We start from the raw sequence: 25762 nt of genomic DNA on the forward strand, positions 1-25762 counted from the left end.
ATTTGTCAAGTGTTCTCAAAATATTCCATTTTATTTCCAATGAATATACAATAGCCAATATTTATGGCTGAAAAGTTATCAGAAACTTGCTTCAGAAGTTGCCTAATTTTATTATTTTGAATAGAAAACAAAATGAATACTTCACGTGGCACCATTCTGATAAAAGAAGGAATAAGTACAACTCTTGCAGTGTTTCTACATAGCTGAAAATAACAGCTGACACAATATTGCATCATCATCTGAACATGTCAATCTTATCTGATGCAATCTGTGAGAAATATTGCCATATACTTAGTTTATTTCCAACAGCAATTACTTTAAGTGGTGATTAACTTTCTTTGAACATTCGTTTATTTCACTGATCAACCCACAGAGAGCTCTTTGTTGAGGTCAGCGAACTGCGATTCTAAATTATTTACGCGTATTACCTATAAAGTCCAAACTTTTCCCTTGACCAACACTTAGGTCTGTATCTTGTCAGACTCTATAGTGGTGTCGATGTTCATGGATGTTTTTCTATTTGTGCTCAAACTGAAATACTCTTGTCCAGTGGTTTGTTGCTGCTATCGAACTCCTCATGATATGTCTAGATTTGTCATGTCACCAACAGTAGAAGGGAAGCAGAAACACTTGTACCAAATTCAGTTAGATGCCATTCATAGTGGCTTTACGCACAAGCAATTCAGGAGTAAACTCACCTATTGCGATGAAGTCCTCCTGCTCCCCAGACTGGACGGGACCGAGCGGTCCGTTGTAGAGGAGCAGCCCATTGGACGACTCAGCCAAGAACTCCAGGGAGATGTGGCTCTGGAAGCAAGGCATGATGGGAGGGAACCATGCATAGCCCTGTCCGCCAAAGCTGAGTTTGGTCTGCTGGCACTCGGGACCATCGAACATAGGAGGACACTGACATCTGAGAGACGGAGAGTTTATTTCAATAATATTCCAACATCTCTTCTTATATGATTTTCCTGCTTGTGGAGCATCACAGCAAATATTAGTTTAAATTTCAGCCAAGGCTACTGTTTTGAAATACTTATTTACATCAGATTATTCCTGCAAGAATTTTTTTCATTCATGAATTTTCTGTTAATTTTGTCTTCCAAAGCTACCCTTCTCAATGTGCCAAAGTCTGTCTGAGGGAGAAAATCCTTTAATTATATTTTAATTTAATTCAGTTCTTTACAAGATCAAATTCAAAGACAGCACACTGATGTTTTTTATTTCCAAAACCCACCATTTCATTGTGTTGACCCGTGTAAACCAACCTCTCCCCCAAACACAAGACTGAGAACATGACCCGAGTTACACCAATTATAAAATCTATGTCAGTTTCTGTGGCAGCATTTCCTCCCTGACTCATTAAAATTAACTGAGAGATCAACAGACGGAAAGACAAACAGTCACAAAAACGGAATAGATGCAACCCTAAAAGAAAAACTGCTATGTAAAAAGGACTGTAATGTATATTTGCCAGCTTTTTTAGGAGAGCAGAAGAAAGTAAAAGTGAGAAGGAGTGAGAACCATCTGTCAGATTTAGCAAATGAAATGTTTCATCCAATATCTACACCATTAAAGTGATGTGACAATTCAAAGTCAACTACTGTACACGCGGTGGAAAATGAGGCTTTGGAGCGTTATTACTCCAAGAGAAATCCACTGCTTCTCTTATGAAATCTTTAAAATGTCTGACAGATTCGCCTGGAGTTAATCAGTTAACAAATGGGAAATTTCTGCTTGCTTCAGACGGTGACTCTAACAGTTGGGGACTTGAATTTGCGGCAGATGAACAACCAGCAGACTTCTAATCAGTGCTGTCAGGTGAAAAGTGCGGAAACACAGAGCTGCCACAGTGAAAAAAGTCAGAAAAAAAGACTCAGTATCTCATTATAAAGAAAAACTTTCCTTGTTATAATAACGCTTTTAGTGCAGGTTAGTATCAAAAGGAACAGTCTTTTAGAGGCTGTTAAAATGTGACAACAAAAGATGACAGTGTAAGCCATCCTAAAGGGAATATATTAGCTGCATACTCATGACAATCTGACTCATATAGCTTAGTGAAAGTCTAACCGGCAAAAGGTTCATATTTAGGCTCATCCTGGATGCATTATAGCATTAGAACTATATGAAAAATAAATAAAAGTGTCCCTGCACCTACCGGTAGCCCAGCGGCCCGTCCTGGCAGGTGCCCCCATTGAGGCAGGGGTTGACGGGGTAGGAGGAGCAGGGCAGGTGAATCGCCTCTCTGCCCTTGCAGCCACATCGAGCAACGGAGGAAGCCGACAGCGACACTAGAGAGATGTTACCAGAGCTGAGAGCCACCGGCGCCTGGCTGAATGAAACCTCGTTGCTGCAGCCTCCGGACTGACTGCAGTCTGTGTAGGGACAGTCATCCACACCCACTTGGGAGACGGACACACCCAACGTGGCCTCCAGCTGCAAGGTTTGAAATAAAAATGATATACAGACAGAAAAAAAACTTCTGTTAATAAGCCACAAAACCAGATTAACTGTTCAACCAAGTGCAGAAAAAAATAAGCATGGAAGTAATAAAAAACTGCATGAAGGTAACTAGACCTAGCATGAAGCATAAAATTAGGATGAATAAGTTCTAAAATGGTACAAAACTACTGAACTAAAATTAGATACAATCTAAAAGTAACATAACCAACTGAATCTGAAGTACAGCTTAAATTTTGTATGAGAAACAAAAGATAACATGCGTGCAACTCTTAACCCTAAAAAGGTCACCAAAGCAGATTAAGTAATAGATTAACATTAAGTTAACACTATGCGAATATAAAACTAGCATAAAAGTAAGTGAAACTCAAACAAGCATGGGGGAAAACTAAAACTATTACTGAAGTCGTGAACTGTTTGAACATATTAGAGAATTTCAGAGAATGACAGCAGCCGTCTTTGATCTGATGTCTACCTGCATCAGTGTTATCTGAATTTACTCTATTTCCCCCTAATGTTATTTATGCACTTTGGTGTTTCTCTGTCATTTTCCCTTCCTGTTAAAGTTTTGCTGTCATTTGCTTTCTGTTGCCAAATTCACCCATTTCCCTGCTTGTCATCCTGATTCTTTTCTCTCGTTTTGTCTTTTATGGGTGAGAGGTTTTCATCAAAGTCCCTCAGGGTTTCCTGTCTCTGTGTGTATTTCTTTTTTTGGAGTTTAGTTATTCAGCTGACACTCTTATCCATAGTGACTTACACTCCCCAGGCAGGGTTTCAGTTTTTTGGCTCCAGAGCCAGTTTGAACATTTTCTTTTTTGTGCCGACTCCTGTATTTATCTGACATCCTTGTTGTATATCAGCCAAGATACTTTTCCTTTTAACCTGAGATAATCAAAGACCCACCTTTCTTCTTCAGCATTTGATGCACAAGTTATTTTTAATCATCCTCTGTGCTTTGTATTGTTATTTATACTGAACATCCTGCATGGTTATGATCGCCCTTTTTCGGGTGCTGATTAGTCTTTTGAAAGAAGTTGCATTAGAACATGAGATGCAGCTGCATCTGTCCTAACACTATGATGTAACATATCAAGGCTTCAGGGCTTGAACTTGTGACTCATTGGCAATGAGAAGGCTTTTTAAAACCTAAAATATTCTCTTTTATTATGTCAATTATTGTTTTTACATTAACATTAAGCAAATGCAGCCGACACTAATGTAAAATTTAAAAGTCTCTCTAGTGTTGAACATAAATGCCGCAAACAGTCATGGTACTTGTCACAACATACAACATGAGACTGTAGTGTTTTCATAAAGTATTACTTAGATTTGTAGTTTTTTTTGACATTATATGACTTGGGAACAGACCAATGTATGTATATTACTCCCAGTCAAAAGTTTGGACACAATTTCTTGATGTTTTTTCTTCATTTTCATGACTATTTACTTTGTAGATTCTCACTGAAGGCATCAAAACTATTACTGCTTTGCACACTCTTGGAATTCATTCAGCTTCATAAGGCAGTCAATTGAAATGGTTTTCCAACAGCCTTGAAGGAGTTCCCAGAGATGCGGAGCACTTGTTGGCACTTTTGTCTTTACTCTCATGCCAAACCATCTGGATTGGGTTTAGGTCAGGTGACTGTAGAGGCCAGGTCATCTGACGCAGCACTCCATCACTCTCCTTCTTGGTCAGATAGCCCTTACACAGCCTGGAGGTGTGTTTGGGGTCACTGTCCTGTTGAAAAATAAATGATGGTCCAGCTAAATGCAAACTGGATGGGATGGCGTGTCGCTGCAGGGTGCTGTGGTAGCCATGCTGGTTCAGTGTGCCTTCAGTTTTGAAAGCACCACCACACCATCACACCTCCTCCTCCATGCTTCACGGTGGGAACCATGCATGTAGAGACCATCCGTTCACCTTTTCTGCATTGCACAAAGACACAGTGGGTGGAACCAAAGATCTCAAATTTGGACACATTAGACCAAAGCACAGATTTCCACTGGTCTAATGTCCATTCCTTGTGTTTCTTGGCCCAAACAAATCACTTCTGCTTGTTGCTTTTCCTTAGTAGTGGTTTCTTAGCAGCTATTTGACCATAAAGGCCTGATTGGTTCAGTCTCCTCTGAACAGCTGATGTAGAGATGTATCTGCTACTAGAACTCTGTGTGACATTTATCTGGGCTCTAATCTGAGGTGCTGTTAACTTGTGATTTCTGAGGCTGGTGAGTCAGATGAACTTATCCTCAGCAGCAGAGGTGATTCTTGGTCTTCCTCTCCTGTGAAGGTCCTCATGTGAGCCAGTTTCATCGTAGCGCTTGGAGGTTTTTGCAACTGCACTCGGGGATAGATTCAAAGTGTTTGCAATTTTCCGGACTGACTGACCTTCAGTTCTTAAAGTAATGATGGACTGTCGATTCTCTTTACTTAGCTGATTGGTTCTTGCCAAAATATGGATTCTGACAGTTGTCAAATAGGGCTGTCAACTTTGTACCAACCTGACTTTTGCACAACACAACTGATGGTCCCAACTTCATTAAGAAGGCAAGAAATTCCACAAAGTAACCTTGACAAGGCACACCTGTGAAGTGAAAACCATTTCAGATGACTACATCATGCGCATGCTTGAGTTTAGTGTGCCCACGTGTTGATTATGCGCAAATATTTTAGCCGCTCAGCACAATTATTTCTCCCGACTCGTCCTACTCACTAGATTTAGCTTTAATTATTTCCTCTTTCCTAAAACCAAATTTAAATTGAAGGGTGGTCACTCTAAACAGTGGGGGAAATCCAGTAAGTGTTGCTGAGGGTACTTGATGCACTTACAGAATGAGACTTGTAAGGAGCATTACAAGTGTAGCAGGAGCAGTGGGAGCAGTGTACCACTGCACAAGATGACTACTTCAAAGGGGATGGTTGTCAAATTTAAATCAGGTGTGAGTTTGCTTTTTATTTGCCCAATTTCAGAACTATTAGATCGCACCTTGTAAATCTGTCTTTGAATAAGCACATTTTTGTATTTGTGGTTCGTTGCTTTCCTTTTTTGGTGCTATCATTTTTCCTTTGGTAGTTTTATTACTTTTTTGGAGTCTTATTACCAAAACATCAGGTGAGAGGCAGCTGAGAGTTTACATGACCTTGACATATAGTTCACCGACTGTCATCACCCTCACTGAGCTCACATTAGCAGCAGATCTCATGCTTTTAATGGTTCTGAAATATTCATATATATCTACACAAGTGTGCATTGGCATCTGTGCATGCATAAGGGAGAGTGTATCGCTTAAACAGCCACTCACTTCACCTCCTTTATGCTCTCATCCTTTGCTGTGACTCAACAGTTTCTAGAGTTTGCACTAGTGTCTATTACTTTGCTTTTCCTTATTGTTCTGAGAGACTGAAAACCATCTTGCCATTCCAAGAGGTAACATTTTTCATCTCAATTTTTGGGTCAATTCCTGAGATTTCTAGTATCAGAGCTCATTATTCAGTCTCTATGGTGTTTGTTTTTTTTTTTTTTTAATAAAAAAAACTGGGGTTAATTTGGGATAAACTTTGCATTATTGTACTTCATAAACTTTTTATAAAGAAAAAAGGAATGTGCTGAAGGGGATCCAGGAAGCTAATTTCCATGAGTGGATATTCCCTCAATTTAATATGCAGTTTTCTGTGGAAACATTCAAAAACAGTGATCAGCAGCCTGTTTTTTTTTTTACTGAAGTGCTTATGATAGCAATAAAAAATTATTTGAATTCCTTGAATTAATTCCTCACCTTGGCTTTATTTGCTGCCACATAACCATGCAGTTTCTCAGCCCTGTAGTACGGTGAGCCTTGGGCGGCGAACCAAACATTGAGCGCCTTCTCACCCGGCTGGCCAGCATCACCCACAGAGAAGATCTGGACATTTTCTGGCAAAGTCTGAAGGAGTTCAGCCAACATCCGGCCCAGACGATAGAACCGACTCTCCTCACCTCCACTCATGCTGCTGAAAAACTCCTCCACTGTCAAGTCTGGAAAAAGAGAAGGAAGGATAGCACATTTATTTACTGGCTTTATACTATAACTCTTTGTGGGAGGTTGACAGATCAGGACATAATGAAGAGGAGATGAAGATGAGAAAAGAGCTAAAAGGAAACAAGAAAACAAAGTCTAAAAAGATGAAAATCATTACAAAAGAATGACAAACAAGGGAAGAAGAACAGGAAGTTGTTTCCAATAGTGCCTCTCTGTGTGTTGGTGATGATGGAGTCTGGAGAAGTTGACAGCCCTGAAACTGCGACCCTGCAGCATTCTCAGATATGCAACATCGTGCCCCATCAGCTACAGTAACCATGGCAATCACAGGGAGCGTGCAAATGTGCATCTTATGTCAGTGTATTGAGATGTTGTCAAGCAATTTCAGAAGTTTCACATGGCAAGAAGAGTTGCAGGTTCAGGTTAAGGAAAGTGCATTCTGACATTTCGACATCATCATCATCATCATCTCCATGGGACTCACTGGTCAGGCGGATGGAGGCAGCGTGCTGCAAGGCTTCCTGCCGCAGCTCTGTGACATCCACCTGGGCGGTGGAGGTGACGTCTGGCCAACTGTGATCGGACACGCGCACCCTCAGGCGGTACGAGCCAGGAGGAGCTCCCTCCCTGATACTGAGCTGACCTGAGCTCTGGTTCAGACTGAACAACCTGACACAGGGAAAGAGAGAGAGAGAGAGAGGGAAAGAGAAATGTACTTGTTGGTGCTTTTTGTAGAATCTACAGACATAATTCTAGTAGTCCGTTCAAATCATCTGATTCCTTCCACCAGGAGTGTGTATGGTCTGTTTGCACAGACGATACACTCGTGTGATGTGTTTCACTCCATTCACTCTATAGTTCACTTGTGTGCAACAACTTTAAGAAAATGTAAAATTGTGCAATTATTTTTTCTATCTATCTGTCTGTCTGTCTGTCTGTCTGTCTGTCTGTCTGTCTGTCTGTCTGTCTGTCTGTCTGTCTGTCTGTCTGTCTGTCTGTCTATCTATCTGTCTCACACTGCATGATAAACAACTACTACAGTGAGAATGTTATGTGACAAATTTAACCAAAAGTAAAGAAACTAAAAAAAAGAGAAAGAAACAAGCAGGTATATTGCTTTGTTTGTTTGCTGTGTTATAGGTGTGACTGTAGAATATTATTCCTTATTATATGATTATTTAAAGGCTACATTATTCAAATAAATAAAGAATACTTCTACATGAAGTATTACGAGAAACTTTGAGCTGTGTTTTAGTAAGACAACCTTTTGTATGGCTGATTTTACTATTGGTTGGTGTTTGGACAGAAGTGATATTTGCAATGCAATGCAATCTCGTTTCTCATATTGGAGTCACACTACAAACGGGAATGTGAAGAATACATCAGGCATGTCCAACCATGTTCTGATGGTAGATGGCAAATACAGCTGTGCTATTAACACTCTCACAGACTCAAGCGCGCGTGTGTGCGTACACACACGCGCACACGCACACGCACGCACACACACACACACACACACACACACACACACACACACACACACACACACACACACACACACACACTACTGGTCTATTTAGTCAAAATGTATTTGTGGTCTTTCTGTACAGTTGTCCTCAAAAACTGTTTGGAACACATTCAACTCTTTGGGGACTGAATTGGCCACTTGTATGCACTGCAGTGTGAAGAGTGAAACAAATAATGACTCTGGTTTTGTCAAGCAAGCAAGTCTTTCAAAACTGGGACAAAAACATTTCCCCATGGCCTCATGCAAATATCTCAGAAGGAGCAAACAGTGGACTTGTATGGCTTTTATGTGATCTGCCAAATATCAGATTTAGGAACACCAGTGTCAGAAAAGAACACCAGAAGTAAAGTTTATTAACCCCTAACATACTGGAGGCTCCTGTACTGAGACCAGAGCAGCATCTGTTTTAGAAATGTAGACGTGTTCTTAAAGGTTTCCAAGTGTGGCACAGTCACTGAAGACGTTGCCTTGTATTACTATGACTAAAATTGATGTAGCATTTGTTGTGCTTCATTTCTGGTGCATCTAATTTAGCAGAATTGTGGTTAGGGTTCAGTAATATCATTCTCTACTGATGCACTGTTAGAAGGCTTAGAAGAAGCAAGAACCTAAATGGAAATCTCATTTTGTAGAAAATATCTGACTAGCAGCAGTGGAATCTGATAAACCTCGTGGGAGGAAATGATGTCTGATCTGATGCTCAGATTCATCTCTTATTTCATGAGATCTTAATTCTGGATAAAATCTTCCTCAGATGGGATTTCTCAGATCAAACTCTGACCAGATGAAGGTCAGCTGTCGAACATGGATCCATATGGGGGGTTCTTGATCTGGAAAATGTTGGCACTGTCTGCAGCTGCACCACACAGTCGATCCCAAACCCGGTCAAGAATATGTGCCACTGGCTCATGTAACTATTTAACCTCTTCTCTCTGCGGCGACCTTCAGAGCTCACTCCAGACGGATTAATTGACTGTTACTGAATCAAGGCCAAAATCAGTCCGGGATCAAACCGGCACTGCTGCTGCAGGAGAAACTCTTTCGTTCCATTTTCTGGAATGATGCCACATATTAAAGATTTCAAATCCTGTCACAGCAATTCACCGACAGAAAACAAATGAAAAGATATAATATACATATCACTTCCGAATAAATTACTGTCTGCTGAGGCAGGAAGCTGGTATCTTCTTGTTTTCATATGCAACATGCAGGTTGTGTTGACTCCCTGAACGGTGACATGTTGTGATTGGCCCACTGGGGCTTCCATCGCTTCACCTGAACACTTTGTGCTTCTTCATGTTTTCTCCTCAGTTTTATCTTTTCAGTATGTAAATAACATTCAACCTAAACCGGATCCATATTGTGAACAAATTGCTATCTGCTGGATGCAGTGATGAGGGGCGGCGGTTCAGGGGTATCTATGGTAATTCTCTCTCTGCTGGTTCCTTTGTTCTCGGCCGTTTCTTGTCGTCTCTTGTCGTCCCTCCTTATAGGTATCTCGTTAGAAGAAAAGGTGGCAGGGAGCGCAATCAGGCTCTCCTTTCAATGCGTCCGCATGAAGCCTCGCCTCATCAAACAAAATGAGTGCACCCTCGCTGCGCTTCACTGGGAATTTTCAATACCGCTGGTTATGAAGTATTAATAGCACTGTTCCTGACAAGTCAGATCCCCTTTTCTATCTCTCTCTCCTCCCCGTCCTCTGTCCTTTCATTCTCTTTCACTCTTTCTTTGTTTCTCCCTTCAAACTGCCTGTTTCTCTGTCCCAATTTTCCTTTCTCCCCTTTGTCGCACTGCACCTTTGTACTGTCTCCCCCTCTTTATTTTAAATCTGTCAGTTCCGGTGCAGTTCTTTTATTTTCTCTCTTTTTCTTTATGCATCTCTTGCTGCGTGTCACATGAGAGGGGACACTTTAGGAGGGAATCTTTTTTGTGTCAGCTCCAACACATCCTAAAACTGCTTTACAACTGCCATTCTCTGGATTCTTTCATCCAACACAGCTCACAGTATACACAATAGGAGTGTGTACATTTATACTTAAGTAGCTCCAAACGACAGCATGAGTTTCTTGCTCTGTTCTCTAATCTTTACACAGAAGAAGAGAGGAGATCCTCCCCTTGTCACTCATTTACTTGCCATTTTCATTTGTGTCATTTTGATCCACTTGATGTTTTCAGTACGCAAAACTGAATGTCCCACTTACATAATCTCTCCATGCATACAGTTTTGGTTTTTTGTTGCTTTTGTTTTTAATTAAAATATAGATAAACAGTGTTGTGAAAGAGCTGGCTCAAAGTTCAGTTCACACAAACTAGAAGGAACTAGCGCATATCAATTTCAGGGGGATTCCAATGCTCTCATTTTAACTTGCCTCACTTGAGTCACATTATCACATTTGTTGAAGTGTGTAGTGATGACAAACATGCAAAACTGGATGCGAGTCCTTAAAGTCGACCAACAAAGCTTTTGCCACTGACATATGTTCTATTTTAGAAGCAAAATGGATGCATTACAGTTTAGCGTTCACTAAAAACAAGCATATTTAATGGCCTTTTATAATGTAAATGAACAACAATACCCTATAATTTAGATGGATGGACTTCAGTTTGTAGTGCTAGTAGCATTGAAGAATGGCTGAAATACTAGACAAGCTAGAAAATGTGTTGTTTTTTTTTTTGGGGGGGGGGGGAATTTGGCACTTTGATTTCTTAATATTTCACTTACTGCAAGAGCTTTTAACAAGTAACCTATACATTACATTTTTCTTAGCCATCTTCTATTGCAGGCTGTGTAGTATTTCAACTAGTCATTAGTTCCAAGTATGTCAGCACAATGTGAAAATCCACTTGTATAACTTAACAAAGTGAACATCAATTTTGCAGTAGAGTTTGCTGATGCTGTGTGGTAAATTAATGAGATGTGAGTGCAGATGGATTAAAACGTTTGGAAAGAAAATCAAATTAACCACTGTTTTTTGGAGCTACAAAATGCAACATGCTAACCAGTTACCTCCGTATTTGTAACTATTTCTGTCTGTCTCTTCATCACTGCATTCCTTGATCTCTTTCCAGGCCAAACTGTCTACATTTGTGACATATTCTCTATCTCTATGCTTCATTTTCTATTTTTTTGCTTTGGTATCTGTTGTCTTGTGTTTATGACCCATGCATTTCTTTATCTTTAAATCCTTTGCCATACCATTTTTTTTTTAATCAACCACCATCTACTGTATCACTAACTTGTCTTCTCACCATGATTTACCTTTTTACATGTGTGTTTGTCACTTCTCTCCACAGCTATCCATCCCACTTTGTTTTTCTTTCTCATATCTCTACCTCTGGCCTTAACTCTCTGAACCCCAAAACCGACCAGCAGGTTGGAAAGCATATTGTCTTTAAAAAAAATAGCCAAAGTTGGGCGCCTCTGTAGCTCAACTGGTTGAGCGGGCGACCCATAAACAAGGGCTATAGTCCCGAAGCAGCGGTCATGGGTTTGAGTCTGACCCATGGCCATTTACTGCATGTCTTTCCACCATATAATAAAAGCAAAAAGCATTTAAAAATAAATAGCCAAAGTTTCACCATTTATCAGTCACAAACTCTAAAAATAGTTACCAATGGTATTTCAAGATATCTGTGATGTGCAGTTCGGTCAAAAAAATTAACCAAAAACTAAGCTTAAACTTTAAATTGTGATATTTCATCCAAATTACTGTAATTTACATGTCTAATAAAAAAATGCATTAAAAAATTCTTAGTGTAGCCATAAAACCATGTCTGACTCAGCTGTGATCAACAGCCATCCATATTTCAAAATTTCAGGGACTTTACGGCTGAACTGGGCTGAGCTTCGTTCTCTCCACAAAGCAAATAAGAGACAAGTATGGAAAAAACATTCTAAAAATTCACCTAGTAAAACAGCCATGATATGTAGAGTCATCATATTGTTCTTCTGTATTGGTAACAATACATGTTGATTCTAGGGTTTTTTTTTGTAAAATAAAATTGTCAAAATTTGACTTTCATTTTCTATTTTGGCATTATACCTTGGTCATACTGCACAAAGCTATATTTACCTACAGTCAGTAAATGCAACAGGAGCAAATAAATGCCAGAAACTGCTTGGGGTTCATCTTTCTACCTCTTCTTGTCTTTGCATTGCTGCCTCCCTGCTATATTACCTTGCTGTCCTTCAAACCCCTTTACCTCTCTTTACTTACATGTCTAACTATTACGTGTCCATCTCTACTTTCACCTCCACCACTCTCTCTTTGCAAGTCACCTTCTGAGACCTCTCAAAGTTTTCACCAGATGACATCAAAGTACCTGGTAGTTTTGCCTTCAAACCGGTACACTTTCTCACTCCAGTCATCAAGGTCGGGGGATTGAACTTGTCCAAGCACTGTTGTCGGGAGAATGCCTGTCAGGAGACAGGAAGTGAAAGACACACAAAAAAGTCAAAACATGCATTAGCTTTGAGAGGAATTAGTCTTGAGCACAAGGGATCCCTGTGGTACAACCGAAATATTAAGAGTGAAGGGAAGAAAGTGGAGGCTTCTTTAAGGAGATAAGGTGACGGGCGACGCCTCATTGGCACGCATGGTCATGGTTTGACTGCACAGCAGGAGGATGTGCACACGTTAGACTCGCTCACACAGTGTTTTTCCCCCCTCTCCCAAAAAAAGCTGAACACAGCGCAGTAATCTCTTTAGCCGTGAAATCAGCAGCCTTTAAAAAATGCCTCCTGTTTATGCGCCCGTCAAACCTGGGACTTAAGCTGGAGTTAATTGTTTGCTTCATGGCATGATGTTGAGGTACGTGATGGATTCGTATTAGCAGGTTAATGTACTTTCATGTGGAAAGGCCCCGGAGAGGGGATCCACTAAAAATACATTACAGAAAACCTTAGTTTTTCCAGCAAATTACAGCAGGCTGACAGATGGTATGAAACGCTAAATAAGTGATGTAGGCTGGAGCAGGAGGCTGTGAGCAGTCGACTGTGACAAGTACAGTTTTAACAACATGAGCACAGAGCACTCAGGAGGCGGTGGGAGGGACACTAGTGGACCTGAAGGTTAGAGGAGCCTGTCTGTGATCAGAAAAACACCAGTTTGCATATCTGAGACCGGCTGTTGAACTCTGAACTGGGACAATAAATTACAAGTGAATAACAAATGTTCTATTCTTCGTCTACAGCTACCATGAGGATGCCCTGCAGCAAGAATGCCTAACCTCTCCACTGGAGTAAAACCGCACTAGCTTGCACTATGAGGCTTTCAGGTGTGAAACGGGAAAAACAAAACATTCCTGGATAAATCAAGGTTACCAAGGAAAAAAAACAAACAAAAAAAGTAAAAGTAAGTAATAAGTAGCTGAAAAAGCAGCAGAAAAAAATCAAAAAGACCTCCTTATTTTTGTAGGTGTGAACAGCACAAGACTGCAAAAAAGACATTAATTCAGTTTTGATCAGCGTGATGCTACTTTACAAGTATTTTGCATCGGTTGACTTTCATCCCCTACTAAATCTAGTAAATCACAGGAAAGCCCAGGGCCCATTTCACAAAAGCGATTTGCAGGTACTGCTCACACCGAAGATGGCGGCAGCGTTACGTTTCACAAATGGAAATGACAGATACATTTGCAGATCCTACAGGGCTCTTAAATGCTTATGTCTTGTATGCTGTTTGTTTTGACGAGTGAAATGTATGAAATGAGTGAAAACATCTGATGTTTTATTTGCAGCTTGCATGTTGCAAATTTAGTTAAACAGACCAGAGTGGGTTTAATTTTGCTAGAGGATGCCATATGTCATATGGAAAGAATGCAATGAAAAAGTTGGTGAAAATCGACCTATTTTTGGTCCAATGTGGTCAATATGGAAGGCTGAGATCTGGCACCTTTACAATTGAATAGAATATACAGAACAAGGCAGAGGTGAAATCAAAATAACTCTGCATTTAAAAAAATAAAAAAATTTAAAGTCATTGATTGTGATACACTACATGCTTTAAGTATATATCAGACAAAACTCCATTATCTTCAATCATGAAAATTTGGCCACAATAATAAGTTTAGAGACTACAAAGAATTAAAACACTCATATTTTGTAGTGTTTTCAGTTATGTGGTGACAACTGTTGTATAGTAACATTGGACTGACACTGGAAACTATTCTAGAGAAAAACACCATCAAAACACAATGTATACAGCTTCATGTAGAATTCTGAACAAGGCTGCTAAATGTTAAATAGGAAACATGCTAATCCTGTACAGTCCTTTGTTGTCTTTATTAATTTAGTGCCAAAAATTGAACAAACATACCTTCATAACTGTAGACAATAAAGTTGGTGTGTCCAGGTGAGTGTGGGTGGTCATTCCTGTCGCCGATGACAACTGTTAATGTGTTGGTGGAGCTCATTGGGGGAGAGCCGCTATCAATCATGAGAATTGGAAGGCAGTATTCCTTTTGGCGTTCCCGATCGAAAGTGCGAAGGGCGGTGATGGCTGCACTGCCATTCCGGAAGTCAGTCAGATTGAAGTTGGTGGCGTCCGAGGTGAGCATAAGCAGCCGTATGGAGAACGGGCCACCATTGGTGGAGGTGTCGCGGTCAGTGGCATGAAGGAGCAGGGAGGTTTCATTCATTCGCACCACCTCTGGTGCTGCTTTGTTCTCCCAAACAACAGGCTTATAGGGGACCTCAAACTCTGGGCCGTTGTCGTTAACATCAAGTACAGTCACCATGACGATGGAGGTTCCAGTAAGGGGTGGACTACCAGCATCTGTTGCGAGGACCATGATTCTGTGCTGCGAGATTTTCTCCCTGTCCAGAGAATCAGCCACCACCACCCAGCCAGACTGGTCCACTAGGAACTGACTGTAGGGGTCTGACTCTTTGGAAATACTGTAAGAAAAGCGTCCATTCTGGCCCGAGTCCAGATCAGAAGCTGTAACCTGAGCAACAATTGTCCCCACAGGTACATCTTCAGACAAGGCTGGTGACTCATAGAACTGTGGGAAGAATACGGGAGCGTGATCATTGGAGTCTTCCACCTGAACGAGACAGTAGGCCAAGCTGAAAAAATCAGCATCTTCAGCCTTCAGGGTCAGATTGAAAGTCCTCTCATGAGGCTTCTCGAAGTCGACCTTCTTCTTAAGTTTTACCACGCCACGTCGATTCACTTTGTCCGTCTCTATGAAGAACTTCCTGTCCTCGTCACCACCGACGATGCTGAAGGTTACCACAGCGTTCTCACCCTCGTCTCCGTCTGTGGCAGAAACTACAAGAACCTCACTATTGACTTCAAGGTCCTCTGTCACCTGATAAACAAATAGAGGTCCAAGATTTATTATTTTTATTATTACATATGATAATGAAAGAAATGTGATTTAGTCAGTTTGACTAACCTGAGTGGTGTAGACCCTCTGAGTGAAGACAGGTGGATGATCATTGACATCTGAAACCATAATGGTAGCTGTTCCTGTCCCGGCCAAACCCCCACCATCTCGGGCCTCCACCACCACCAGATACCGGTCCTCCACCTCCCGGTCCAGGGAACGTAGAACTGTATAGATGGTCCCTGTTGTGGCATTGATGGAGAACAGGTTGAGGTTGATCTCGTTGCGAATGTTCCTGATGATGCTGTAGGTGAGCATGGCGTTCTTCCCCTCATTGGGGTCATCCAGGTCCATGGCACGCATCTCCATGACTGAGGTGTCGGCAGGTGAATTTTCAGGCACTTGGCCGACAAAACATCCGTCTACTTCCAGAGCCGGGCACGGGAAGAAGGGAGCGTTGTCGTTAATGTCTCGGACTTCTAACAGCACATCAGCAAATCCTGTGAGACCTGCCCCTCCCTCGTCTGTGGCGAGTACGAGGAATCTCCAGGCAGGGCGCTCCTCGCGGTCCAGGCGGCGTTGAGCGTAGATTCTCCCAGTGCGCTCGTCAATGGTGAACTCGCCACCAGCACCTTGACCATGGAGGGAGTAACGGAGAGCAGTTTGGTCAGCTTCCTGATCTGGATCTGTTGCCGACACCTGCAAAAAATAAAAATGACAAAAGTGAAAATTAGATTTAAAAAATTAAGATTTCTTTAAACACACAAAACATGTGGGCCATATGGGGCAATTGGTAGTGATCTTTTTCTTCACAGTGCGAAGAAACAAAATTTACAAAAGATATATCAGCGCACATATGATAAAATCTATTAGAAATATGGATACATCATTTGGGAAATATGACTATCTTTAGAACAAGATTAAAAACTTCAAACATTTTTCAACCACCCTGATCCAAGTCCTGAGTGGATCTCAGTGGGAAGCTTAACTTATTAAGCACTGTGGCATTCATAGAATTTGTAACTGAAGGAAAGTGGTTGAAGAAGTATTCAGATCCTTTTAATGCAATGTACCAATATAGTGATGTAGAAGTATTCTGTTACAAGTAAAAATCCTGCATGCAAAATCTCACTTAAGTAAAAATACATAGATATTAGAACAAAAATGTATTTAAAATATTAAAGTGAAAGTATGTTTGACTGATTTATCATTTTATATGACATCATTAGATCATTAAAACTTAGTGATTAAAGAGCATGTTAATGTTGTAGTTGCTGGAGGTGGAGCTGGTTTTGACTGCTTTGTATACAGTTTTATACACAGGGACAGTAGATAAAACTGAAGGGTCTTCAGATAATCAATAGGAAAGGAAAGAAGAAAAAAAGCTTGTGATGCTGTTATCTGTTTCCAGTATTTGGATTTTTTTTCTAATTTTTGATGTTTGGGAAAAACTGGATCATTTCAACATTTTTTGATATGAAAAAATGTGCAAAGTTTAGAGGAAGAAATCACTATTTGATGGAACTGTTAACACCTCAAAGACATCTGAAAAAGACCTCGACTACACACTATTAGTTAGATGTCAGAAGCCAAAAATGCGGTAAAATGTTGGCTAAATCTTTTGACAGTGACTTCTCACATAATCTACTGTGTAAAATCTTCATCTTAAAAGTAACTTCTAACTAAAGCTGTTAAAAAGGGGGAGCAGAGTACAATAGTGGCAGTAGAAGTATAACTTAACATGAAGTGGAAATAGTATAAGTAGCTCAAAATTATGCAGTACAGTACTTTTCACTGCTGCCAAATAAAGGCTTAAGACACAATCCAGTTGGCTTGAAGCTTTTTTGTTACAGACAAAAGGCCGTCAGACTAAGTGGTTGTTGGATTGTCTACCATTGTCTTGAGCTGTAACTTTCTAAGAGCAAGAACTTCTGCCTTCGAAAAGAGGCCATTCAGAACAGATGCTTTTGTGTTTGGTGGAAAATACATCTGACACATGCTGTGGCAGTTTGATCCACTGCTATTGTTTGTCTTTTACACCAACTAAAAAAATGTATGTTCAGTATAGCCTTTGAAAAAATTGGTGATAAAACCAACGTCACACAGATTCTTGTGGACACACAGATGCATAAAGCATTTTGGCCTTTAAGCCAGATGTTGTATTTCTAACTTAAGGTCAAACTTTATCCAATATGCCCCCCCCCCCCCCCCCCCCCAAAAAAAAAACAAAAAAACAAAAACAAAAACAAAAAACCAATCACCAACTTCACATTCTCCTGGTAATAAAGTGGCTTTTCTTTTTATGAAGCCTGCAGTGAAATGAAGTCTTCGGCTGTCACATTTGTAGTAGCAAGCTGGTCACAGCAGCCATGTTTTCAATTCAATAACATTGTTGTCCTTTAAAGAAACTATTGCTTTTGTTCTTTTTGCACCGAGGAGTTTCCTATCAAAACAGTTGAATTGCTTTTTCATTATGTACAAATGTCAAGCCCAGCAAATACGACACGAGGCAGGGAGCTGATTGCAGCAGCTGCCCTTGCACACAGGGACTCGACAACACAGGAATAAACATTTCTCTGTTGCTTTGTCCTGTTTGCTTAATTAACCTGCCTTCCTGCTATCTCTCTGAACAAGGGGGACAAGAGCAGCAGCGACGAGACGAGCTCTCACATCTGTCACTGCGACACACCATGCAATTAAAAGTTAATAGACGCCGACAAAAGCGAGGGAAAAGTACACTTTTACCCTTTCTTCTCCTCTCCTCTCACCAGAGGGTTTGTTTACAGAAGCCTTTGAAGTCCCCCTCCACCACCACCACCACCACCACCACCACCACCACCACCACCCTCTTCTGCTGCCACCTCTCTCATGTTGGCTCCTTGCATTTCCTGACAATGTGATGCAGGTACACAATATTGAAGATGAGCAGTCACGGCGCCACTGAGGAGCCTGCCGCATAGGTGAAGTCAAAAAATATTCATTTCAAATTGGATTTTCCCCTCCGTTCGCTATCTGCTGAATTGTATTAGTACACAGGGCTGAAAGCGGCGTGCGCTGAGGGAGGGCCTGGCCGCCGCACGCCAGAAAAACTATTGAGACCGTTAGAGAGGAACCGAACGCACATCAAATCAATTCCAGCAGGCGAGGGGAAGCAGGCTCAGGTTGAGGACTCGGTGACACATGCCTCTCTGACGGGGATTACTTCCCTGCCCTCCTAGACGCGCTTCCACCTTTTTAATCTGATTTAGCTTGGCGGCACATGCATATTACTGTGAATTACCGGAGATAGGTGTGACGAAAGGCGGATGAAAGCTGCAGAAGAAGAAGGAGAGCGACTGCAACTTTTCTGAAGCAACTTTTCAGATGGTAGGTACTTCCTGTCAGGAGGTTTTGGAAATCTTGGTGTCTCTATTGGCTGATATTGTGTTAAACAATGTCATACATGTGTGATGTGTTAGTCTGTGGATACTGGATCTCTGCTGAGGTGTCGCTCCAGGCTAATTCACCTCTACGTTTGAAGCGTAACCAACACTATTAGATTTGTCGGCAGTAAATCTGATACATTTTCACATGTTGTTCATATAAACTTTCACATTTTCACAACAAGCTCACTTATGTTGAAGGGAGGTGTGACTTTCTCATGTTTATTTTTTAAACAGTTTCATGTGGACCGGTTGGACATCTGATCAGTGCTCATGCTTAAAGAATTCAGCTCAACAGTAAAACAATTCTACCATGCTGCCAACCCATCCATTCATCCATTTTCTGTATCCGCCTACAGTGCGCAGGGTCACAGAGGGGCAGGAGTGTGTCCCAGTATGCACTGAGTTAAAGAAAGTACAGTCTGACCAGTTCATAAACCTTTAACAAAGGAAGTTCGAGTTAGTTCGGCTTTACTTGGGTTCCCTGGCTACAGTGGACCAAACACTGGTGATCTTGTATAACCAGTGTTATGAAACTGGTTGCAAATCAACTCCATTTCCTTAATGATTCCTTGAGATTTAAATAAAGATAGAAGGAATGAATAACGAACCATTGTCTAGATTAAAGCTAAAAAATCAAATGTAAGAATTTGCACCATTTCTGGGTCCCTTCTCTTATAATACATTTAATACTTTGGGTTCTGTTCTGTTGGCCAGACAGAATAAAAATAATGCATAATGCCAGCTTGGGATCTGGGAAACTGTGAGGAGCATTTGTTCCAGTTTTGTGATGTTTTATAGACCAAAAGATGATTGAAATGAATCATTAGTTGCGGCTCTAATTTTATGCTGTAACATGTCATCAAACTAAAGAACTCCAATAAAAATGAAGAACCTTTAGTACCACATAAAGTGCATGAAGAACCATACCCTAAATGTAGACGTTCTTCGGTTGGGAATGGCACTTTGAAGAACCAGAATGTTTTGAGGAACCATTATTTTCCGAAGACTAAAAATCTTTTTTAAAGCCTTTAACACAACATTATACCATTCATACAAGCTTACTGACCTCCAGGATGAACACAGGAAGCTGTGTGAGCTCCTCCGTCACTGATGCATGATACTCTGTCTGGCTGAAAACAGGCGCCTCGTCGTTGCGGTTGACCACGTGAACCACCACCAGCGTCTCGTTCTCCCACTTTCCATCAGAGGCGACCAGCCGGAGCTCGTAGCGCTGCTCCATCTCATAGTCCAGCGGCTGAGCCACAAAGATGGTGCCCACCTCGGGCTCCACGTCAAAGGTGCCCATTGTGTTTCCTGAGGTGATCTGGTAGCGCAGTTTGGCGTTGGCGCCTGGAGGGAGGAAATGGAGCAGTGGTCAGTTTGTGCTTGTTTTGCTTTCTTTGTGGATCCTTTTGGACATTTACATTTTAAAATGTACATTTAAGGAAGAGTACTATGTGATACTGAGACTAAATGGATGTAGCATTTGTTGTGCTACATTTTAAAAAAGGTTCTGATTAAGGTTAAAGTTTTTGCTTAGATTTTCAAAGCTCACGATTGTCTGGTGAGAAACCTATTGCATTTCTAAATTCTCCCATGTGTGTTTTATCCATAGATCCTAAGGTTGTTCTTTTGAATCACAGTTTTGTCACCGATTGATTTTGGATATTTTTTCCATGTGGAAACTTCATAAAACACAATAGGGCTTAAAGGGTTAGTCTAAAATGTACAGATTACTGAGTTGCCATGAGTTTTCTATTGGCATTGTAACTGTCAAATTTCTCAGGAAAGGCACTGAAGAGCACAACACACAAGACAGATAAGAGTTTACAAAAAAATCAGGGAGGCAAACAAACACGGGAGCCGGCAGAAGCAGAATCCAGTAACACAGGCAAGGTCAAGAAAACAATTAGGCTCAGACAGGCTGGCAAAGAACAGAGAGTGGTAAAGAAAAGGCACATGGCATGAAGACAAGACAGGGAGGCTGGAAGGATATACACTAAGGAGGCTGATTAGCAGAGTGGGAACAGGTGAATAGTTGGGACGGGGGCAGGTCAGGTCAAAAAACTGACAAGAAACTGACTGAAAGTGAAAAGAAAGACAGAAAACCAAAAACTCTCTTTTTGGAAGTTCAGGTTTTGAGATAGGGTGTCTAAGGAATCTTTTAATATGTCAATGACGGCATTACGGATAAATATAATCCTTGAATATTCAAAAACATGAAGTACACGGTCAATGACATATAAACCTGATTATAATAAACGTACAGTAGCATCCCTCTCTTTCCAGTGAATCTAAAGACTGAACTGAGTGGCCACATTGTGAGCTGTCCGGTGGAGCTCTTATTGTGAAAATAAACTTTTGAATGATTTTGGAGTAGATTTACCAGCAGAAAAACCCCACAAATGTTTGATTGGCAGCAGGCACACACACAGACTGATGACCCTGTGTGGACAGCAGCAACAAATATGAAATATTTGTGAGGAAAACAGGCATCTGGCTCACAGTGGGGCTCATTAGATGCTTCACTCTCCTCCACCCTTCCTCTCTCTCACACAAATACAGTCATGTTTCCATCACACTACATTGATTAAATCTGATTTCCTGGAGACTTACCATGACCTAAACTTACCCCAACCTTAAACCAGGTTCATCAACCTAAAAAAAACTATTGATTTACATTTTGTTTGTGTGTAAGCAGCAATGGTCCCACAAGGTGAGTAGTACAAACACACACATTTATGCTGTGCTGAAACCCTCCCCAGCCCTTCTCCTGAGGTATTTCCTGGCTAGATAAGATATATAGTGTCTCCGGGTGCACCCCAGGGGCCTCCCACCTGTTGGACGTGCCTGGAAAGCTACATTGGGCCTCGTACGGGATGCATCCTGATCAGAAGGCTGAACCAACACAAAGGGGAAGCAGACCTACTCCGAGCTCCCTCCAGATGTCTGAGCTCCTCGTTCTGAGAAAATCATTCCGTCCGCTTGCATTTGCGACCTCATTCTTTCGGTCACAGGTGAAGGTCGGAACGTACATCGACTGGTAAAATCCACAGATTTGCCTTCAGGCTCAGCTCCCTCTTCACCACAACGCTCTTGCACAATGTCTGCATTACCGCTGACTCTGTCTGTCACTCCAGTTTACCTTCACTCGTAAACAAGACGCCGAGATTCTTAAGCACCTCCATTTGGGACTCACTTTCAGCTCGGAATGTTGACACCCTTACAAACTTTAATTTCTTTATATTTTCCTCACCTCTCTCACCGCCAGCTTTGATCTCCCACTCTACTTTTTTCTCTGCTCCTTAAGGACTGGTCAGAAACAAAAACAGTCACAGACACAAAAGGATATTCTGAAAGGATTATGAACAAAACTAGCTAATAGTTTTATCTCTACTTTTTTGTATAAAGTTCACTGAAGTAGAACTTGACGCGCTAAATAAATAATGTAGACATCCGTTTTCCTCAATAGTGAATCCACCAATTGGGATGACTCTCCTGGCCTTTGTATTCCATATCATCGTTCCTCTTTTCCCTCCATCCATTTTCCTTCCATTCTTCTCATTCTCCCTCCATCATCATTTCCCCTCCTTACATCTCAGATAAATATTTTTTTCCTCATTTCCCTCTCATTCATCTCTCCTCTCCTTCGCTCTCTCGGGCTCCCCTCTCCACATCCTTTCTGATGAAGTGAAGTAATGCCAACACACACATGGACGTGGTAAACACACACATGTACACACACACACACACACACACACACACACACACACACACACACACACACACACACGTACACACACACATACACACACACAGATGCGTGTTCAGAGCCCAGAGGCAGGTCTGTCTGGGTCCGGCTCGCTCTCTGTTTACCGGCACCAAGGAGACTTTAGGAGACAAACACCATCTGTGGAGACATGGAGGACCTTCATTATGACACTGAAGAGTACGTGCGCTTGTGTGTGTTTGAGGAAGAGCTAAAGTGCACCGGTCCGTCACAGCCTCTGAGCACGATCTGTCGTGACACTCACCGAGCAGCTTAGTGTGTGTGTGTAAATGTGAGTGTTGGTAAATGTGTGGATGGGGAGTAGCTCCAGCGGTTTTTGCCTCCGGCAGCCTCCCTAATGATCAGTCTGGCCATATGGTGCTGCCCTCTTAATGCACACACACAAATACGCGAGAACACACACACACACACACCACACACACACAGACACATGCTAGGGGATAGGGCTGATTTAATTCGCAGCATAGCAGGAGGCCCAAAATTGAGATTAAGGTCAGATCTCTGCTCCTCGTGAGGTGGACCGGAGGGGAAAGTCGTCCCTGAGCACTGACTGCAGGTTGACACTCTGAAGGACTCATCACTAGAGGAAGATTCATTTCACTTTAAAACCACATTAGAAAGTATCACATGTTGTGGCTTCAGATGACTGCAAGAGATACTGCAGATTTTTAAATTCAGCTAACCGCAGTACCCAGAAATCCTGTGTAGCAATGCCTTTTAAACAGTGTTTCCTATAAAGTGACAAGAAACATGGCTCAGAAGTTTTTAGCTGGGTAATTTTGGAGTAAATCTTCAAATATAATTAGTAATATGTGCCTTCAAATGACATAATTTCCTCATATTATTTATTTTGCACCTTTGAATTCTTCCCTCCGAATGCTACAAACAACAACTTAAGGCCAAAGCTGAAGTGCACATCTTAATTATGATAGAGCAGTATGTCCTAGCATGGCTGTGACTGAGCTAGCAGGAGGGCCCCACATTTATGTCTTTTCAGTTGGTTGCTCTGTCAAATCAAGTAATTATGATCCCACTGCGACTTGTGCCATAATCATATCAAATGGGCGATACTATGATTACACTTTTTCTGCAAAGTTTAGATATATCTGAAAATTCATGTGCTTGAAAAAAAACAGGCATCTAAAGGTTGATACTGAACAGAATGAAATTATAACATCATGGATTCAAAGCTGTAATATTGATGCTCAGTACTTTTATAACCTTTTCTGACCAGCAATACCATGGAGTTAATTTTCTATCTTTATTCTAGAGTGTGATCTTTCAGTTTGAGAGCATTCAATCTTCATTTTACATTCTGATTTTGTAATGTTTTCCCTAGTCCCTACTGGGGTGCAAATCTGTTCTGCTTTGCTCCTGCGCTCAGATATAGTATTATTGACAAAAAAATGTCCTGTTCTTCAGTCTGAATGCATCTCTTTGCGCTCAGACTTGGCTCATAAAACCTTTGTGCTTTTGCTCTCGGAACTTTGCAAAACAACACTGTGAAAAGTCCCCAAGCAATAAAACAGCAGGTATGATGTTGACCAAGTTAATCATCACTGCCTCTATGCTCACTTTACTTCTTAAAGCATCCCTTACATGCATTTAATGTGTAACCATGTTCCTCCACTCCCGAACCTTCAGGGCTTATTATATTGACCTACTTGTATTCTTGTAGGGCTTTACAACACCCATTGCACTCAAATTTAAAGCCCACCAATACAATATTATAGAAGCATTTTTTTTCAGTCATGACCGTGGGAATACCTTTCATCTCATATGGTGTAAACACAGCTAAGAGACTCTAGAGACTGCACAATAACTCAGTGCTGATCAAGCCAAGGTTGTGTACAGTGGCCCCTGAGGACAAAACATATCGAAGAGCACAACACAATCATGCATATATCCATTTTCCCTCTTTGTATTAACTATAGTAGATCAGTCAGCCAGTTCATATGGAACAAATTGTTAAGTAATGCACAATATGTCCAGTATTTATGCTTAAATCTCCCTGCTGATGTGGATGTTTGCTTGTGGGGAGGGATGATACCAACTTCCCAAGTGGGGGATCTAGATTCAGAGTAATAATTAGAACTGTGTGTTGCAGTGAAAGGAGAATTCGTTGCACATGTGGCAACAGAATTTAACAAGCCTCATTTCATTTAGTAGACTTGTTAGAAATTCTGATTGGGTTGCCTTTGGATTATTAACATTTGTGAGAAGTAATCTTATATTCGTCATCATCACCTTCTGCGCGTACAGTAAAACCACTTGTTTGGCATAACATGCAAATACTGGAGTCACTCACTCACATACACTCGCACACACACGCACACACACACACACACACACACACACACAGATCCCTCAATATCACTCAACTTCACTGCAGCAGTAGGTGTTTGCATGTGTTTACTAAACCCCCGGGGCGACAGAAACACCAAACTCAGCGGAATTAAAAAAAGCCTCTTGATCTCATTACCAGACGCTCTTAATTCGGCAAATGTTCCACGAGGAGGACCAAATGGATCCGGAAAACACGACGGGTGACAAAAGCTGCTGCGCCTAATCAGCTTTAGGGTGGGGAGGAGGATGTGGAGTGGTAATCTAAACCCAGTCTTCAGGTCCCCATCCACCCCCACCTTTGATTATTCCAACAAACACCAAATCAAGGTGCAGGAATTGCACAGCGAAGGAGAGCATCTGTGTGTGTGTGCGTGTGTGTGTGCGTGTGTGTGTGTGTGTGTGTGTGTGTGTGTGTGTGTGTGTCTGTGTGTGTGTGTGTGTGTGTGTCTGTGTGTATTTTCTCCTGTAATTCTGCTTTCCTGACCTGCACTTTATATCTGGACTGAAGGTCACTGGTGCTTCAACACCTGTCAGCTTCAACAACAAACTGTGGTCATTATGTACAACACACACACACACACACACACACACACACACACACACACACACACGCACATACGACAAACGAACACGCACACAGCTGCAGCCAAAGTGATGGTGCAGTTGCTGCAGACAGAGGATAAAACCTTCAGTTCACTTTACAGCTCATCAAACCTCAGATTGGAGCTTTAACACTTTCAGGAGTTTGATTCTTTCACCTTCAGCAACCTTCAACACACACACACACACACACACACACACACACACACACACACACACACACACACACACACACACACACACACACACACACACGCACACACA

The 25762-nt window shown here is 41.5% G+C and overlaps 1 protein-coding gene across 1 annotated transcript in view; it reads right to left on the reverse strand.

The window, feature by feature from the left end:
* The window catches only part of si:dkey-22o22.2 (neural-cadherin), a 164755-nt gene that overhangs the window by 19007 nt on the left and 119986 nt on the right, over window positions 1-25762 (reverse strand). The window contains exons 18-25 of the mRNA XM_055013798.1: window positions 19829-20112; window positions 15407-16036; window positions 14323-15319; window positions 12329-12422; window positions 6962-7146; window positions 6235-6473; window positions 2159-2436; window positions 699-913 (exon numbers count right to left, since the gene is read on the reverse strand). Coding sequence (XP_054869773.1) covers window positions 699-913; window positions 2159-2436; window positions 6235-6473; window positions 6962-7146; window positions 12329-12422; window positions 14323-15319; window positions 15407-16036; window positions 19829-20112 — 2922 coding nt within the window. The remainder of the gene's footprint in view (window positions 1-698; window positions 914-2158; window positions 2437-6234; window positions 6474-6961; window positions 7147-12328; window positions 12423-14322; window positions 15320-15406; window positions 16037-19828; window positions 20113-25762) is intronic.

Source organism: Amphiprion ocellaris, chromosome 9 (genome assembly GCF_022539595.1).
Source record: "Amphiprion ocellaris isolate individual 3 ecotype Okinawa chromosome 9, ASM2253959v1, whole genome shotgun sequence".
In the NCBI taxonomy this organism is placed as follows: Eukaryota; Metazoa; Chordata; class Actinopteri; family Pomacentridae; genus Amphiprion; species Amphiprion ocellaris.